Source organism: Cyanistes caeruleus, chromosome 3, assembly GCF_971803275.1.
Source record: "Cyanistes caeruleus chromosome 3, bCyaCae1.hap1.1, whole genome shotgun sequence".
Taxonomy (NCBI): domain Eukaryota; kingdom Metazoa; phylum Chordata; class Aves; order Passeriformes; family Paridae; genus Cyanistes; species Cyanistes caeruleus.
The window spans coordinates 4,468,347-4,487,441 of NC_141703.1; the positions used below are offsets into that span (position 1 = coordinate 4,468,347).

The 19,095-nt window shown below is 46.9% G+C and overlaps 1 protein-coding gene across 1 annotated transcript in view; it reads left to right on the forward strand.

Moving 5' to 3' along the window:
- Positions 1-15,521: 15,521 nt before the first annotated feature.
- The window catches only part of BACE2 (beta-secretase 2), a 52,673-nt gene continuing 49,099 nt past the window's right edge, over positions 15,522-19,095 (forward strand). Inside the window, exon 1 of the mRNA XM_086883997.1 lies at positions 15,522-17,662. Coding sequence (XP_086740123.1) covers positions 17,333-17,662 — 330 coding nt within the window. The 5' untranslated portion in view covers positions 15,522-17,332. The remainder of the gene's footprint in view (positions 17,663-19,095) is intronic.

The following is a 19,095-nucleotide window of genomic DNA, read 5'->3' on the forward strand; positions in this document are numbered from 1 at the left end:
TCACCTTCAGATTTGTAGTTTGGCACTACAAACCATCACAATGTTGTCTTGAAACAAATACCCCAGCACATCAATTGCCCCACAGAGGGTTTGTTGGACATTTACAGTCAGGGAAGTTTTAGTTATTCAAGAGATGGGAGCATTTTGCAGCCTTCACACACTTACATAGGCAAAAAGAGAAGAGTTGTGATTCAAGGTGCAGAATTTGTGACAATTCTGAACTTCAGGTAATCCCAAGGAGAAAATGAAACCCAGAACCAGCTCAACATTAGTTTAGTTCTGTGACTGGAAGCACTCCCTGAGACGTGAATTCTTCATTTCAAACATCAACTCTGCTCCCAGCTGTATTTTTAGCATGGACACCTGATTTTTTGATGTTGTGGAAGGGGAAGAAATAGCACAAGGCAACATGAGGCTTTACACCAGGCTCCTTTTCCACCAGGAAAAGCTAACACAATGGCCTCTTTTTTTTGGCATTTCTCCCACTCCCTGCCGAGGGAGGAACCAGTGAGATGATGCTGGCACGTGGAACACAACAGGGAGTGGCGTGGTTTGTAGATCCAGGTACTTGGAGCTTCCCCAAAACTGCTCCAGCTCCCGCCAGGCGCTGGGTGGAAGTTTGCCAGGCTCTGAGCTCAGAAGGTTCTTGGTGCAGTGCAGCTCCCCAGGCACCCTCAGCTCCCACAAGGAAACGAGCCCTTCATCTTCTGCTGCCTGCTACACAAAGCACTTGTGGTTTGACTTGTTTGTTATCAATCCACTGCCTTTCATTCCTGTAAGGAAACCTCGAATTCTTTGAAGTGGGGAAGAGTTTCAGGGGACAAAAAAAGAGGAAAAAAAAAAAAAAAAAGGATTGTTTCATAATCTTTTAATCTGAACTCTTTAGCAAGTTATACAAGCACTGTGTTTAAGGATTTTGTGCAGCAGCGTGGCTTTGTCCTGCAGTTCTGGTCCTCCTTCATCAAATTCCTCTGATCTCTCAGATAATTTGATTTTCTCTTGTTTCAAATGATAGAAGAGAGGGACTCTATCAGTAACTGCAGTGATAGGACGAGGAGTAATGGGTTCAAACTGAAAGAAAGGACATTTAGCTTAGATATTAGGGAGAAATTCTTCCCTGTGAAGGTGAGGAGGCCCTGGCACAGGTTGCCCAGAGAAGTGTGGCTGTCCCTGGAACCCTGAGGCCAGGTTGGATGGGGCTTGGATCAACCTGGGATAGTGAAACAACACAATCTTTAAGGTCCCTTCCAACCCAAACCATTCTAGGGTTCTGTTATTCTAAGACTGGCCAACTCTTGCTTGGACCATTGCCTATCAGTAGAAGTAAAACAAAGGAGGCCTCAGTCTCACACAGTCCTGTCGCCTTTGTCCTCACACAAATACCCCAAACACAGAAATTGTCCTGAGTAGGAGGACTAGCCTGTCTCCCACCCCATTACTTTTGTGCAGCCCCCTCCAAAGCGCTCCAGGGATTCCACCACATTGCACCTTAACAAATTCCACGTACCAGCTGAGCCATGGCCATTACACCAGCATTCCTGTGCTCTGAAACCACACACAAATCCTCAGGGGAAGGATTGAACACTGGCACACTTTCTTCTGCGTTAGATGGAGCTGTAGGGCACGATTGTTTCATCAGAGTGAAGCCTGCCCGAGTTGTTCCCGGTGACATTTTCAGACAGAACACTCTGCACCTCAGCAAAGGCAGTTTGGAGCACTACAAACAGAGCCAATTTGCTGCAATGCAAAGGTATTATTTTCTCAATCACCACGGGCAGTTTGCACTAAAAACCCTCTGAGCACATCCCAACAGTGTGAACCTCAGCGTGTACCTCAGCAAAAGGCACAGAGATGGGCAGAGAAAGTGGCAGCGTACTCTCAATGCTCATTTTTTCCCCCTTAGTATTCAAATTTAAAGTCTTGTTGGACTCCTCTGTGCTTTACCATGGAGATGGGGTCTGGGAAGGAGGACAGCAAACAGTGGGAGAGCAACTGGTTGTAAATTATACAGAAAAGCTGCCTGAGACCCACGGGAGTGCTGAAAGTGCTGGCTGATGGCATAGCAAGGTACCTGTCTGCCATCTATGCAAATCCACAACAATCAGGGAAAATGGCCTGACTACCAGGAGGAATTCACACACTGAATGCCAGAGCTTGAATCCTGTAAAAAAGGAGGATTGGGCCAACAAAAATTCCTCCTGGAATGCAACCAGGAGAAGCCTAAAGTTATGGAGCGGAGAGGAAACAACTCCAGGCACCAGGACACACAGGGAAACAACTGGAAAGGGCTCAGAAGGATTTGGGGAGGATGGTGGGCACCAGGCTGAATAAAAGCCAGAACTGTAATTCAGCAAACTCCTCACCAGGCCACATCTGGAGGGCCAAGACGACATATCCAAGGAAGTGACTCTTCCCCTCTGGTCAGCACGGGTGAGATCACACCTGGAACAGCCTGGGAACAGCTGTGGGATCCCAGTTCAGCAGGGATCAGACAGAAGAGGGACAGGCAGAGTGCTGCCAGATAGCTCAGGGTGCACAAACACAGGACCTGTGAGGAGAAGCTGAGAGGAGCTGGGCTTTGAGTTCACCGTGTGTAAAAATCTGATCTCTGTACCCTCCAGAAGTCTCTTTCAACCAGATCTTTCCCTGATTCTGTGAAATGGAAATAATTGTGTCTCTCTGTATGCAGAGACAGTCACTCAGGTGTATTTCAGGGGAGAAAATGCCAGGGAAGAGGAAAAGAGAAAATGAAAAAACCTCTCAGCAATCTACAGCTTAATATGTTAACAAGGTCCTCAAGATCATAGTTGGGACCTAAAATCCACATAAGGATTTCATGGCTTTGGAATGTATCTGTGTGAGAAAACAACCAGGGAAATTAGAATCCACTGCTGGTATCACAGTGCCACGTTGTGACTTTTGCCCAGAGAGGAGGGCAGACACTTGAACTCAAATATTCCCATGCTACTGCAGGCAGGTGGGAAGCACATCAAAATCTCTTCTTCCCACCCCTAAACTCATTCCATATAAACTGCTGCCAATTTCCATAATTTATTGATAAAATAAAGCCCAGGTGTGAGTTTGCCTGAAAGCTTTTTCATGGCTTGGAAGAAAATACACTTCAGAGGGTTTTCTTCAGCACAACATTTCCTTCCAGAGCTATTTTGGGACAATACAACACCCTGAAGGGCAGGCAACAGAAAAAGGTCCACATGTGGAGTCCAGCATGAGGACCTGATTGATTCAAACCAGTTCCATTAATCTGCATCCATCTTCAAGTTGCAGCTCTCCCTTTACTTTTCCAGGAGACCACTGAGCAGATGTTCCCCAGACCAACAAATCTGCCTCCTTCAGCACCTACACGTGCTGGCTGAGGCCCAAAAGCTGTGTTGTGCAGTCTGGCATTCCAGAGAATTCCCCTCAGCACCACTCCTGCAGCTCTGCACACCCCTGGGGTGCCAAGGAGGCAGCAGAAAATTCACTGTCAGAGCCCCTGAGCCAGACAATGCTTTGGTAACATCTTGAAGGTGGACACAGGCTGCTCTCATCTTCCAGGATGGGGAGAATCATGACTTTGTTATGAGAAAACTCCTGAACTCCCCCATAAAAAGCCCAGGGCAGCTCTGTACAGTGAAGACCAGGATCCCTCAATCTTCCCTTACCTAAAACATAACCTTTCCCTTCCTCAGGAGCACCTTCTCCCCCTCTCCTGGGGTGGTTTCTGTGAGTCAGACAGGAAACCCAAGGCCTGCTCTAAATCCCTGCAGCTGTGCATCACTGAAAGGCACAGGGAACAGCACCATCCTTCCAGGTCTCTAAAGATCCTGGGAGCTTTTTTACACATCTCCAAGCCTCACACCTCTGAAACAGCAGTGAAAGTCCACCCCAGGCTTAGGCACAGCTAAAAGACCTTAATCCTCCCAGGCATGCCCCCTCATGGAAGAGTTTCTCAGAACTCTCTCAAACCCTCTCAGTTTGTACATGATGGAGCTTTTCCCAGTTTTGTGCCATATAAATGGAGCTTCCATGATTTTCCCATGGAAATATTCCTCTCCCCCACTGCCCCTCTTCCTACAAAGGCCTACTGAAGGAATTGATCTTTCCACATCTCCCAACCTCTGGTAGGATTGAGAGGTATTTGTGTTCTGATTGTGATGGCAAATGACAAATCACCTGTCCCACAAATCAGGAAGATGGATTTAAAAAACACAGTATAATTTTTTAATTTTTTTTTTTTTTAAATCTTAAAAGACCTCATACATGTTCTGGTTTATGAATCTTTCAGACACAGCCACATCAAAAGTACCTTCCCCTACAGATGTAAAGGATAGAAAATGGGTTTTTTTCCAGTGAAAGAGGAGAATTGCACCAAAAGTATCTGTCTTCAGGAGCTGAGCATTGCTTCAAATACAGAGAGACTGGAGATGGAATCAGCACCCTAAACAACACATTGAATCACCAAGCCAGAACTATTTTTCTCTGGCTTTCAGAGTTGGATGCTGCCTCCAGGCTTGCAGCCACCCATCCAGCACAGTTTTGTAGGCTTTTTTTCTTTCTCCTTGTGTCTCATTCAGCACTTCAGCAATCTGTGACCAACTGTGTTTGGCATTTGGGATGAAAACACATCGGATAAAAAAAGGCCAAGAAACTGTCTGCAGCCCAAGGTGTTACATTTAGCTGGGCCTTGAACCCTCTCCAAAGTTTTCCTTTCTCTTCCACAGTTGGATTGCCCAATGCAGTATTTTTTTCAGGCTCTGAAGAACCTGTTTGTGAGCTCTTATATCTCTGATTCCTTTGAAAAGAAGCCCTCTTATGTTTTTGTCTTTCTGGAAAATATAGTCTTAAAATTATGCTAGTTTTGAGCAGGAACAGAATAACGATGAAGTTGGAAATAAAAGGTCCATACCCTTTGAAAAGGTTTCTAGTATGACACTTGGAGGAGGATTATATAAAGAAACAAATAACAACAAAAACATAAAAACATCAGGCAAGCTCAATATCTTCCAGGGCAATATAGCCTAATAAATAAAACAAGTAATGCTGATCTATAAGAGACAATATGCTTGGGATAAAGGAGAAAACCACAGAAAGTCCTTTTAAGAAGGGATTTAAAGTTTGGAAGTAAACAAGACGTAAAAGGAGTTAATAAAAAAAAAAAAATATAAAGTACAGAATGAGAAAATCTTGATGTAGAAAGAGCAAGGAATGAGAAAAGTATGCTAAAATGGAAAAAAAAAAAGTGAATTGGCAGGTGGTGAAGAAGATGGGAAAAATAAACAGAACAGCCATACTAAGCATAAGGTGAGAATATCAGACTACAAAAGGTAGTCTTCAGAAAAGATGGGGATCATGAGGAGCAGGAAAAAAAAGTGAATAAATCAGTCTGGTTTGTATCAGCTTTAGGAGAGTGCAGGGTAGGGAAATGAAGAAATTATCACAGATAATATGGCTGATGTTGAGGCACAAAATAAAGACACATGGAAGGGCTTATCCACTGAACCAAAATTAGGAATTGTGATGAACTGTGCCTAAAAATACACATGCTATGTTTTGATAGTGTGGGCGAGATGGGTCCAAAGCTGAGCACCACTGTTTTTTAAAAAGGTATTTTCTTGGCAATAACAACAAAAAAATGACACAAGCATTGCTAGTGAGGGGAGAAAGATGAATGGTGAGAATCAGAGGGGAAGAATAGGATGTCTGGGTTTTGTTATCTTTAAAGCAGTTGTATCTCTCCAAGAGGGAGATAAGGGAGGCAGAAACAGAATTATTGATGAGTACGTGTGCAGACAAGAAAGAAGGAACATACCTGGGTGCTGTGAGCATACCAATATCACTGGCCAGGAGCAAAAGTGCTGCTGATAGAGTAAATACAGAGATAACACAGAGGCCAAAACAATACCCTGGACACAGTGCTAAAAGCAGCCCCTCAAAACTGCAAAGAACTTGAGCAGTCAGGCTGGAAATGAGGTGAGGCACCACGATAAAGGAGAAGGAACAAACTGTTGAGTCAAACACCTCGCTGGGGATGTGATTCCTGAGCAGAGCAGGGATGCCTGGTAGCAGGATGACACAGAGCAAGAGCACTGAAGGGCAAAGTGCGACAAAGCAGCTCATCCCTTGGTGCTTGAGGATTATCATTAAGGGTACATTTCTTTCCTGCAGCGTTTCTTTCTAACTCAGTGCACTCCTAACTTGGTAAATTCCACTGACTTGTGTCTGGGGTTCTCTTCCCAGAAGGGGAAAAGCAGAAACAGAGGAGGGTGAAGGAACAAAGTCTGACGTGCAGAGAACCGTAACACCACCATTTTTCTGTGTTACAGCAGCTAGAGCAGCACTGCCCACCAAAGCAAATTGATATTTTGACCTTACAGACTTCAGCTACAGCATAAGTAGCACCAGGGAAGACTCTGAAAACAAGAAAATGGAAATGCTCAGTGATGACAGCCAAAACAAATTACAGGGCAAGGATGAGAACAAGATGTAAAGGCTCCAGCAGCCTGTTGTCCCCAGGACAGAAAGATGCTTCAGATGTCATTGCTCTCAGGCAAATGTGGATGCCACCTCTTATGGCAGGGAACCATTTTAAGCTTACAAGGAAATACACAGAGAGGATTCACAGAATAATTAAGGATGGAAAAGACCACCAGGATTATCAAGTCCCAGCTGTGCCCGATGCCCACCTTGTCCCTAGCCCAGAGCCCTGAGTGCCACCTCCAGGTGACACCTGCAGGGATGGGCACTGCAAAGCTCCCTGGGCAGCCCCTGCCAAGGCCTGAGCTCCCTTTCCATGGGCAAATTCCTGCTGCTGCCCACCCTGAGCCTCCCCTGGCCCAGCCTGAGGTCTGAGCTCTCCTCCTGTCCCTGTTCCCTGGCAGCAGAGCCCGACCCCCCCGGCTGTCCCCTCCTGCCAGGGATTTGTGCAGAGCCACAAGGGCCCCCTGAGCCTCCTTTGCTCCAGGCTCAGCCCCTTTCCCAGCTCCCTCAGCCCCTCCTGGGGCTCCAGCCCCTTCCCAGCTCCGTTCCCTGCCCTGGACACGCTCCAGCCCCTCCAGGTCCTTTTTGCCCTCCAGGGCCCAGAGCTGGACACGGGACTCGAGGTGTGGCCTCGACATGTACACCCACACTATCCTGGGAAACTCCATCCTGGAGGTCAGGTTCACAGTCCATCCACACAGAAACCATGAAAACCCAGTCCAGAGCATGGCCAGAGGGTGCCTCTTCACTGCACAGAAATCTCTTTGGGGGTTCAGGCTCCTGTTTTAAATAGGACTTTATATTTGGAGCTGCGAGGGACTACTGAGCAATTGCGCTGGAGTTTTCTCACAACAGGAATAGCAAAGAGAGATATTATAATATTCCAGGAACAAGAAGTCAGTGACATTTTGGGAGAAGCAGAGTGTTGGAAGTGGTATCTCTCTCTAATTATAAAGACCTGCTCTAGGATATTTCATCTCTCTCGTGTCAGTGCAAGGACTGCAGGACCACTTGTGTCACAGAACCCCACTTCCAGTGCTCACAGCACCACACACACCTGGCAGCACTGATACCAAAGGGACAGGGAGGGAGGAAAAGATCTCCATCCATTCTTCCTCTGGACAGGAAGCACTGCCAAAATTTTCCAGCTGAAACAGGGAATGAGAGGGCTCAGGCAGGAGAGTCCGAGGGCGCTACAGCACCACACAAATATGAAGAGTAATTTGCACATCCCCGGAACTGTGATGGGCCTGACGTGTGCACATCACCTCTCACCACAGCAATGACGAGAGCATTCATCTCTGTATGGCCACAAAAATAGCTTTTAACTGAAAGAGCAGGTTTAGATTGGGTGTTGGGAAGAAATTCCTCCCTGTGAGGGTGGTGAGGCCCTGGCACATAAAAGCTGTGGCTGCCCCATCCCTGGAAGTGTCCAAGGACAGGCTGGATGAGTCTTGGAGCAACCTGGGATAGTGGAAGGTGTCCCTGCTTTGGTCTACTTTGTCTGGCATTTATCCTGCACTTCTTTTAGAAGAATAATGCAAGATGAAAGGCAACTTTTATACAGTTTTCCTAAAGCCCCTTTACTCTTATGTGGAGCTTTTAACTGGGAAGACAAAGCAGGTATGGATGGAGAAGATGTGTCAGACTGTGCCTCACATCCACATGCATCCACAGCAAAGAGAGAACATTCATCAAAACAGGTAATGGGGTTCTTCAGGAAGCAAAAAAAAAAAAAAAAAAAAAGCCCTTCTGCCCATGCTTCCCTCTTGGAAAAAAAAAATTGGTGCTGTAATTTTAAAACTCTGCCTTTGGCTTGCGTGAGCTGCATTTCCTCAGCAGATTATCCCTGATCTCACTGCCCTTGGCAGCATTAGAGGGGGTCACATTTTTACACGGCTGAACTACTTGAACAATTTCTTCAAAGTATGAAATAAAAACATTCTTTCCTTCAAAGCAGCCGTGAATGCTTTCTTCTTTATTCTGTTTGTTCAGTGTTTCTTTTTAAGTCAATAAACACTTTATACCTTGTATTCATTGAGAGAAAAACAAATTCTACTCCATTACTTGTATCTACTTTCTGTTTACAGCATCAGCTGCTGAAAATGAAGCATTTCACATGTGCCTTCTAAGATTTAAGTGCAACCCCTAAATGATTTTCTCCCCAGCAAAAGTCCTAATTGCATTTGGCAGGAATGGAGTGGGGAGTGACATTTCTGATTATCTTCTGCCAAGCCTCAAAGAGCTGCTTTGTCCTCTTTCTCAGCTCCCAGGAGAGAACCAGTGCAGTAAACACCATCTCCTTAGGTACTACATGGAGCAGCAGCAGACGTGTTTGCAAAGGTCACCTAGCAGAAGGCATTCCTGCCAACTCCCCTTCAAATCCAAATGCTTATTATGAACTATTTAAAGCAGAGCCTGCTTGTACAAGGTGGGGTGAACCCAAGCTATGTGTTACAGCTCTCTGTTGTTATAAATGGGTGAGGTTTGCCCAAGTGTTAATAGAGCACAGGAGATGGATAAGAGTATTGCTAATATGAGGTAACCAAAAACTTATTCAGTCCTTTTACACAGATATTATATTCAGCCTACTCGAGACCCAAGAAAGATGAAGCAGAAATTCCTGAGTGTTTTCCCTCTTTGAAAAATGCAGTCTCTCATACAAGTCTAATAAAAGAGATTACCTCCAACACTGAGTCAGCTTCCACATTTTTTTGGGTTTTTTTTCATTTCCTAAATAGACTAATAGGATTACCGGCACTAAATCCTGAAATTCATATTCAAACACAACACCACCCAAACCCTTGTCATGGGGACCAGAGCAGAAGGTGAAACCCTGAAGGTTTTCTTTGTGGTACTTCAGAAACTGTTAAAATGCAGTCAGTGAACTCATCCCGTAGAGACTGAGAAGGAAAAGGCCTCTGAGAATCCAAAAGGTCTCGTTGCTCTCAAAATAAGACAGAACAGATTCCTGTATGGAAAATCTTAATTAGCTACCAAACGGCTTCATCCGAGGCGTGCTGGATTCCTGCACTCACATCCTCGCTTGGTGAGGAGTGTCCCAGAGCTCCTGTGCTCTGTGCCCACAGCCTGCTCCTGTCACCCCAGCAGGGCCCTTTTTCTCCTCCAAGTCACGTCACTCTGCAGCTCCCTTTCTCTTTGTGCTGTCACAGCTCTTCTGTCCAGCCCTGAGCCACTTCAGCTGGAAGCTGTCTCCATCCCTGCCCTCTCCTGAGAGTCTCTTGTCACTTGTGTGATTTCTGTCCCCGTGGTCAGGAACTCCCAGCAAAGTCTGATCCAGCACCAAGGAGCTTCCTCCAGCCTGAGGCTGCTGCACAACCAAGAGATGGAACGTGGTGGAAAAGGGGCCCTGGGAAGGAGGGAGCTGCACTGAGCACGTGTAATCTGATTTTTACAGGAAAATAACCATACTCACAATTTGGTTTTATTATATATACCTCATAGACAGGTAAATTTCCTTTGAGCCTTGTTTTTTTTTATTTTCCAGCACCTGGACATCCCAGATTTGCTTCTCACACATGAATACCCCAAATGAACTGATTTTTTAATTTTTTATTTTTTTTTTTTAACTGCAGCACAATATGCTTTTCTCCAGTGCATTCCTCAGAACGGCCAGGAACAAACTTGCAGAAAATAGGACGAGTTTCTGGCAGACCTGCAGCCCAAAAGGCTTCAGCCTCTGAGTTTAGCAGTTACAAGCTTCTCTTTTTTGATGTTCTGTCCATTATCAATCAGAAATCATGCAAACAACTCCAAGAAACATATTTGTGATGTCCAACACAAGAAAGAGTGCAAACTATTCAAGAAGGAAAGACAAATTAAAGTAAAATTACCGGGTCTTGCCCTTCCAAGCAGCAAATCAATCTGGTTTACTCCAGCAGGCCCTGCCATTACAAAAGAGGGAAGAATCACCTGAAGTTTTTCAAGCTTTATTTTCAGCCTTCTGCCTCTTTTCTGGCTGGCTGCCTGGCAGAGGCTGCATCTCTGACACAATCCCTGATGCATTGTTTCCTGAAAACAAAGAATTCCAAGAGGCAGGCATAATTATTCTCATTGTTGGGTTCTGGAAACAAATGGCAGGAGACATAAATTATGAGAAGACCTCTGTGTCTGATGAGGAATAATGAACTGCTGGAAAGACAGAGAAAAATTGAAGTGCAAAGTCGTGCAACGTTTTACACATTAATAACTTAATCAAACTTTCCAAGTTGACAATTTTTTACTCATTTTTTTTTAGAAAAGGATCAGAGTATTTTGCCTTAGGACTTCTTTTTTTTTTTTTTCTTGGACCATTTCATTGCCATCATTGCCGGGTAAATGCAGGATAACAGCCATTTTACTAATTGATTTACTTAACCTTAAAGCACCTAAACCATTTTTCAGCTCTATCCTGCAGAAAGTCCAACACTCACAGCTGAAAACAGTTCATTATCACCTTTTTTTTGGGTATGTGTGAGTTTTAAGTAGCATTTTGGGTTTATCATTAGCACAAGCACTCAAAAAAATCTAAATATACCCTGGTACATCCTGAACTAGAAGTTCATTCTGTAAAACACAATTCTATTCCACCTTTCTCTGGCATCTCAGAGATCTCCAGAGGCCCAGGAGGATGACAACAAGACCTCATTTTGCAAAGCTGATAGATGCAAACCTCTCTTTGCTACATCAGGTTTTCCCCATGGCTTAGAAGCCAAGAATGTTTCCGTGCCTGTGGACTACTTTGCTGGTGACATCTTCATTTGTCATGCACATGTTTTTCTTCACATGCATGAACTGAGAAACTTCAACATTTCCAAGAATTTTGGGAAAACTGGGCTCAATTTTTGGGGTTTGTTTTTTTATGATTTTTTGGGGGTTTGTTTTTTTTTAATTCAAAAGAAATGGGATACAGAATAAGTTATTTTGATCAAAATAACTGGGAAAAGTGTAACAAGTTTTCACAGTGCTTCTCTAGTATTATTTTGGATTTTAAAAAAAATTAAAAGTCAAAATTCATAAACAGAGTATCATTTCAAGACCAAAAACCCAAAAATGAAAAACCAAAATAATCTTTTATTAAAAAAAAAACCAAAAACAAAACAAAACACCAAAACAGGTATTAAAAATATCTTTAATTAATCCCACCAATTACATGTACCTCTGTTCTCCCTGTTAATTCTCTTTCATTCCAGAATCACTCATCTGGTTTGTGCTCAGCCTTCAACATTTCAGATTTAAGTTACTACAGCAGCACATCTAAACTAGAATCCAGAAATGTTCTGGCCCAGGAAGAGAGGAAAAGAAGGAAGATCTATGGCAGCCACTGGGTTGAGACCCCAAGTTAAGGAAACTGCAGATTTTCATAGATTATGACACAATTTACTGGTCTGCAGAGGCTCTGCCAGGGTCAGCATCAGGGTCATAAAGAAATGTGGACCAACAAAACCAGCAGATTATGCAGACAAGTTGCAGGAACTAATTTTGCCATGTGTGAGCTCCTTTGCATCTTGAATTTTCCAGTTCAGCAGCTATTGCCTAGAATTCCATGAGGGTTCTCTACCCCAAGTCCTCCACTTCCAAAGAGATATTGTGGAGTCCAAGCACTTCTGAAAAGTCTTAACTGAGCTGAGTGGTTTCCTGAACACCCAGTGACAAACTATTCTTATTATTCTTACTACTAACAATAAATTAATAGTCCACCACTTCTGGGCAAAGTGGGTTGCAGCTCCACATTTATATCTGGATAATCTCAGCAGTGCCACCTCTCACTGTGTTGTTTGTAAAGCACTGCTATAGCTCACTGCATGTTTAATTTTTCATAGTTTATGAATTTATAACCATTGCTGTTTGTGGTGTAGCAAGGTCTGGAATCAGAAGGTCGATATTGGATCATTTTTAAGTCTAACCCACAAATTATTTCTTCCCTGGTGCCAGCTGCAGCACAGAGCTGAGGAGGCCTGCAGAACTTTCTGAGGAGGAATAACACTTTTGTGAGAGTGGGCAGTGCATTTATCAAGAGCTCTGCAGGTTGCCTCAGACGTGGGGCAGGAGCTCAAATGGAATCTCCCCAGGCAGCAGTGAGTTAGAAATACTCAAACTGAAGGCAATAAACAGTCAAAATAAACATAATACCGAATATATTGATGGTGCTGTAGCACCAGGGTGTTTGTGACCCTTCCCTTAACCTCAGCTCTGTGCTGCCCTTTGAGACTCTGTGGCCTGGGCAGGCCTTACCTGGAGCTGCAGCTGCTTCTGCCTCCCCTTCCTTGGTTCCCACTCCTTTCCACAAAGGAGGAATCACAGCTTCTGCCCAGCCCCTCTGCTCTAACACGGGGACAAGCACAAAACAAGGTGCATTTTCCATCTCTGCCCTTTGGTTGGTCAACTTTTGGTTGGTTTCTTTTTGTTCGAGAAAAAGGGAACATAAAATCATGGAATGGTTTGGTTTGGGTTGGATGGGAACTTAAAGCCCATCCAGTTCCATCCCCATTGCCATGGGCAGGGACACCTCCCACTGTCCCTGTCCAACCTGGCCTTGGACACTTCCAGGGATCCAGGGGCAGCCCCAGCTCCTCCAGGCAACCTTTTCCAGTACCTTACGACCTTCACAGGGAAGAATTTCTTCCTAACACCCAATTTAAACCTACTCTCTGTCAGCCTGAAGCCATTCCCTTTGTCCTGTCACTGCGTGCCCTTGTAAAAAGTCTCTCCCCATCTTTCTTGGAAGGCCAAAATTAGGTCACCCTGAAGCTTCTCTTCCCCAGGCTGAGCAATCCCAGCTCCCTCAGCCTTCCCTCACAGGAGAGCAGCTCCATCCCTCTGATCATCTGGGCTCTACAAGGTGCTCAACTGCAGCCCAAGGGAAATGTCATCATTCAGAAAACTCATTGCACAGAGACCAAAGAAGACACCCCCACCCCACAGATCTCCTACCCAAAATAAAGAGACAATTGGTGATAAGGATTTGCACCTACATCCCCTGGCACAGAGTCTTCAGCCTCGAGATTCATTTTGCAGGAGCTCTACACACAGGGCAAACACTCCATCCTTCAAAAAGTCCCAGAAGTGTCCATGGCCCCCATTGGACACAGGAGATGTTTTAGGGCCCCAGGAATGCCACTGGAACAGCTCTCCTGGGTGGCACATTTCTCATCCCATGGGCCAGCTGTTTTATTCATGGCCTTTGAAGACAAACAGAGCCAAACCTTGGCAGACACAGAACAGAGCCAGACCTCGTGGCCTCTGCTGCCCCTTGGTTGTTTACACTTGGCTTGTACAAGCAATACTTCACTGGGTTAGGCACAAAATATGAAATAGCTGACAACCACGGACAGAGAAGACCTTCCCCCAGTCAGGTCCAGGAGGAACAAAACCTCTCTTCTCCTTGTGCTACCGAATTCTGTGAATTAACCCTTTGCACACTGCAGGTCCAGCTGGGTTTCCTTCAGGAACATTGTGGAATTACAGTAAGGAGCAATCACCCCTCTTAAAACCAAAGTATTGATTATGCTAAGAGCAAGGACACAGAAAGCAGACAAAGCAATTTTAGGGCAGAAGTCTTTGTGCCCATCTGCCCTTATCATTGTGCAACGCTAGCACAGGTCAGGCTGACTCCTTCAGAAGCTCAGCAGAGAGGCACTTCGATCTGAGCAGTCCCCTAATAGCTTCCTCCTCGGGAAGGAGAGGATCTCTTTTTAGCCACACACAGTTCCTCTGCTCAGATCAGCTCCAGCACTTCCTCTGCATCTTCAGATGCCTTTCTGTTCCTGCTTGTTTTCTCAACAGGCCTGATTTAACATCTCCACAAGAGCAACTGTCCCCTCTGAGTTCACACACCTTGTCCACAGCAGAGAGCAGCTGAATTTTCATGATGCTCTGTGTTCTGTAAATACTGGTGGAAGGTTGTGTTATAGAGACAAATGTTAATTCACTGTCAAGTGGCTCAAGGTTTAAAACACCACACTGCCATCAAATTAAATTAACAAAGAGCTGGATTAAAGTCAAGATTTACCTGAAAATTTATATATGGACAGTTGACTTGAAGGTGAAAAAAAGGCCTATTCACAGAGACTGATTCTTAAAATTACTTTTATTATTATTTACTCAAAGAACACATATTTGGAATCATAAAAATAGAGAAAAGCCAGATTCACCAAACATTGTTGAATACAAAGCGTACAGACACTTAAACCTAAGTCTGTTTCTGGAATTTCATTTATTTTCTGTATGTGATACATAAAAAAACCCAAATGTGGATGTTGACTGTGGCATTCATTGCATGCAGATGACTTCCCCTCCTAGGAACATCTTGGATGTGGTTACATTTGGCTCTCTGGGAGGACTTTTTTTATATCTCCCTTCCCAAGCAGCTGTTCACATCGCACTTTTAAGGCCCATTCCTGCCAGCGCTCAGAAACGAGCTGGAACTCCTCACCTGTACGGGGCACAGCCTAAACCCTTCTCAGATCCTCAAATAAATAAAGGAGCAGAGGTGGAGAGGCACAAACCCCTCTGCAGGCTGCACACCAGCCCTGCTGGGGTGATGCCATGGGAGGGCAGGAAGGTTTCCCACCCTCACTGTGTGACATCTCACACACAGCAGCTCTCTCGTGTGCATTTACTGCCTGTCTGATCCAGCACTGTGGAAAACAGCCACAGAGAAGAAGTTCTACCGAACAGCATGGGGAAAAAAAAGGGACAAGTTTTCTCTTAAACACTTAAAGGCTATGCTGTATCTTCTATGCTCTGAAAACTATGCACTCCTTGGGCTGGAATTGCTTTAGCCAGGAGTGTGGTAATGTATCTTAGCAACAGCGGCAAGGGGGAAGACTTACTGTACTGTAAAAGAATTAAAACAAAATGCACATAGCTGCTGACTGTTCTAAATACGTCCCTACCACTCTGAGGGGGTGTTCAATTATACTCCTGATTACTTTTCACATTCCCTTTTCCAAAGGGGCGGGGGCATTTCTCCAGTTTTCAGCTCACCCATGAAGAGCCCCAAGCATTTTAATTCCCCTTCGGCTTCAGCTGCGACCAGACAGGCCCTGCAGTGCATCCTGCCAGCATCCCAGGCTCGTTAGGAAAAGCCATTAGTGCAGCACCCCGAGATGATCTCTTTGTGTCAGCCTGGCTGCCACTCCCTCAGGTGTTCAGCTGCCATCAGCCCTCAGCAGCGTTTTCCCTCTGTCTGGAGCAGGTGAGACCACACAGACCAGGGATGCAATATTTCACCTTCCTACTTGTCAGGCAAATAGAAAGCTTCGTGCAGCAGGGGAACTTTGCACAATTTCACCTCTTACCAAGGTGTGTGGTTTCCCACAAGCACAACAACCTCCTGAGAGGAAGCTTCATTTACAAGTTCTCCTCCGGTCCCCAGCCAGGTCCTCGCAGGCTTGCCCTGCAGCATCTTCCTTCTTGCAGAGAAGCTCCACGAGCCAGGACAGGGTCTGCATCCCCCTCCTGCCATGGACGCAGGAGGAAAAGCATCCAGCTGCACCAGAAGCGCTGAACTGATCCAAGGGAGGCCCTACAAAGTGAACAAAAGGGCTCCAGATTTGAGGTGACAGAGCCGGAGTAAGGAAAACATCAGTGAAAAAAACGCGAAAACACCTTTTTCAGGTGATCAGCAAGGGAAGGTGGGCTCACACTTTCTTTTTAAGGATTATACTCTTTAAGCGGCTCTGACAAAAAAGGCTACAATTCACAGCCTTACCCAAGTATCCTTCCCCCAAACAGGCTGCTCAGCCTTCCCAGGAATGAACGCTGTCTACCTCTTAGTGAAACTTCATTTAATACCCGTGAAACACCTGGAAATCTTGCGGACGATTGCTCCAGCTCAAGGAAGGGAAAGGGGGAGCTCTTTCAGTTTACTCTGGCAGGGGAGGGATCTCAGTGCAGCTCGGCACAGATTTACACACAGGGAGTGACCAGGTGGCTGCCTAGGACAGCGAATTGATCAGGGGACACCGAGAGCACGCATGACTTCAGCCGGGTATTTTTCAACTTTATCTACAACCGAGGACTGGGGGAAGAGCCAGAAACAACCACAGAGTGACTCTGCTTAGACTTGCCCAGCAAGTCTAAAACCCATTTCAAGGGTTTTGGACTATTCGCTCCATCCAGCGATCCATCAGGCATTGTCATTACTCCAGAGATGTCGAGACTAATTCCACCCTAAGTGTTCCCATCTTTCAAAAGGCCGCACTTGACTGCAGTTATTAATTCCGTGCATGATGAAGACATTTAAAGCCTCGCATGCTCTCTCTCTCGAGCAGAAGCCTTGCGTGCCTCGCTCTCTCCGGTGCGGCAGATGAATTTCCACACGCACACACACGCCCGCTCCTCACAGCAGCCCTGTGAGGGGGACACGGGGACACGGGGACACGCTCCGGCATCCCCGAGTGACCCCGCATCCCCTCCTCCCGCTGCTGCTGCCGGCCGCGATGGGAGCGGCTCCCCCGAGGCTGCCGGAGCCCCGGGCAGCCCCCGGCTCCCCGCTCCCCTTTCAGCCTCCATGAAACTTTTCTCCCCGCCGTGTCGGTCCGCTCCGGTGGCGGGGCTGCGGGCAGGGCACAGCCGAGCCGGGAAGTTTCTCCGTGGCCGCTGGGTCGGAGCAACTTTCCCCGCACGGAGCTGCGAGCGCTCCGGCTGCCCGGGGGCCGTGCGGGAGAAACGCGAGGAGGAGCTCGCTTCGGGGGAGGGGGAGATGGAGCCGGGGCGTGGGTAAGCCGCTCCCTTCTTCTTCCTCCTCCTCCTCCTCCTCCTCCCCCCCGCTCCCCGGCTGCTCCCGTCTGGCAGCCAGGCGGCCGCTGCCTCCGGCCGGAGCCGCCGCACTTGGGAAGCGACTCCCGGGATGGGGACGCTGCCGGCGGCTCCCGGATTGCTGCTGCTGCTGCTGGTGCTGGTGCTGCTGGCCGGCACGGCGGGGCTCTGCCGAGCTCTGTTCTCCCTCCCGCTCCGCGTGTCCCACCCCGCCGCCCCCGCCGGCTCCCCGCCCGCCCCGCTGCTGCTGCGGCCGGCGAGCGGCAGCCGGCAGCAGGATGCCCCCGGGGCTGCGGACGGCTTGGCCTTGGCCTCGGATCCCGGCGGCACCCTCAACTTTTTAGCCATGGTGGAGAACCTCCAGGGCGACTCCGGCCGCGGTTACTACCTGGAGATGCTGATCGGGACCCCGCCGCAGGCGGTAGGAGCGGGCCGGGGGCGCTGGGGGGCACGGGGAGGAGGGGACCGAACTTATCCTGGGTGGGAGCGACTCTGCAGCCCCCCCTGCTCCAAAGCAACTTTGTCCCGGTGCTCGGAGCTGGCGCCTCCTCCCTTCCCCTTCTCCCCCTCCCTTCCCGGCAGACGGTGCCGGTGCCCGGCGCGGGGGAGCGGCGGCAGAGCCGAGACTTTCCGGGGCCGGCAGGGAGGGGAGGAAGGAGAAAAGCATCCCCCGGCTGCCCTGTCCTGCCCCGGCTCGGGAAATCTGCCGATCTGGCCCGCAGGCTTTCTTTTAGGCTGTGTCACGGCGCTTGGATCCGAAGCTCTGCCGGTAGAACTGACCGTGTTTTAGAGACAGAGGCTGCTTTTTTTATTATTCTTTGCTTTTTTAAGCTGCTCTGCATCGTGATTGGGTGCTTTGGTAGATCTTCCCAGTGCTCCCGGGAGAATCACTCGGCATCTTCCTGCTAAACTAAGTGATGGCTGGGCACAACCAGCCCCTTCTGCCGGGAATCCATGAGTTGCTCATTAACGGGGCAGAGAAAGTGTGTGTTCTGAATATTGTTTTCACATAAACCGTGTCGCCTTGAATCTCCCCTCTCTGGCTCCAGCAGCGCGGCTGAAGTTTGTTTCGGGTTGGTTTTTTGGGTTTTTTTTGCCGTGTAGTCGCTCTTTCATGTGTGTCATGAGATGCCAGGAGGAGCGCTGCTGGTGGGGATGACTGGTCAGCTGAGTGGGGATTAATTTCCTGAGAGCCCTCGGGGCTTTCCTTCAGAACTTTGTGTTTGCTTCAGGAGTTTAGGTTCTTTGGTTCCCAGTGTAGACAGAAGGAAAAAAAAAAAAAAAATCTTTATTCTTCTGGTTAAGTCCCCTACGTAATAAAAAGCCAATGAATGCCAAAATGCGCAGCCAATGGGGAGTGTTCAGCCGTCATTGCATTTCTGGACATCTCTGAGCTCTTTCTTTCTTTTTTTGCCCCTCAAATGTAAGAGGATTGGCCACATCATCTCTCTAATCAAAAGGTATCACACTGGGATCAATACATGCATTGAGAAAGGCTGGCATTGTTTTCTGATCAATAAATAGAGATTTAAAAAAGAAAAAAAAAAATCTTAACTAGGTCTGACGTATCAAGGTGTGGCCCAGTAGCCATAGAGGCCATGAAATAATTTTTTCCTCCGTGTTGAGTGATGCATATTTGACTAGTTCTGTTAGTGTGGTGTGGTGTGTGCTTCATAACTCCAGGGAACATTCAAAGATTCAGTATTGGCTTCTGCCAGAATCAAGGCACCAGATTTGATTGGACTAATCACCCAATTCAGCATGTCTTAGATGAAAAAAAATAATAATTTCAGGTAGGAAAAGTGACTATCAAGCTTATTATCTCCTTACATGTCTAGGGGGATTCTGAAATTG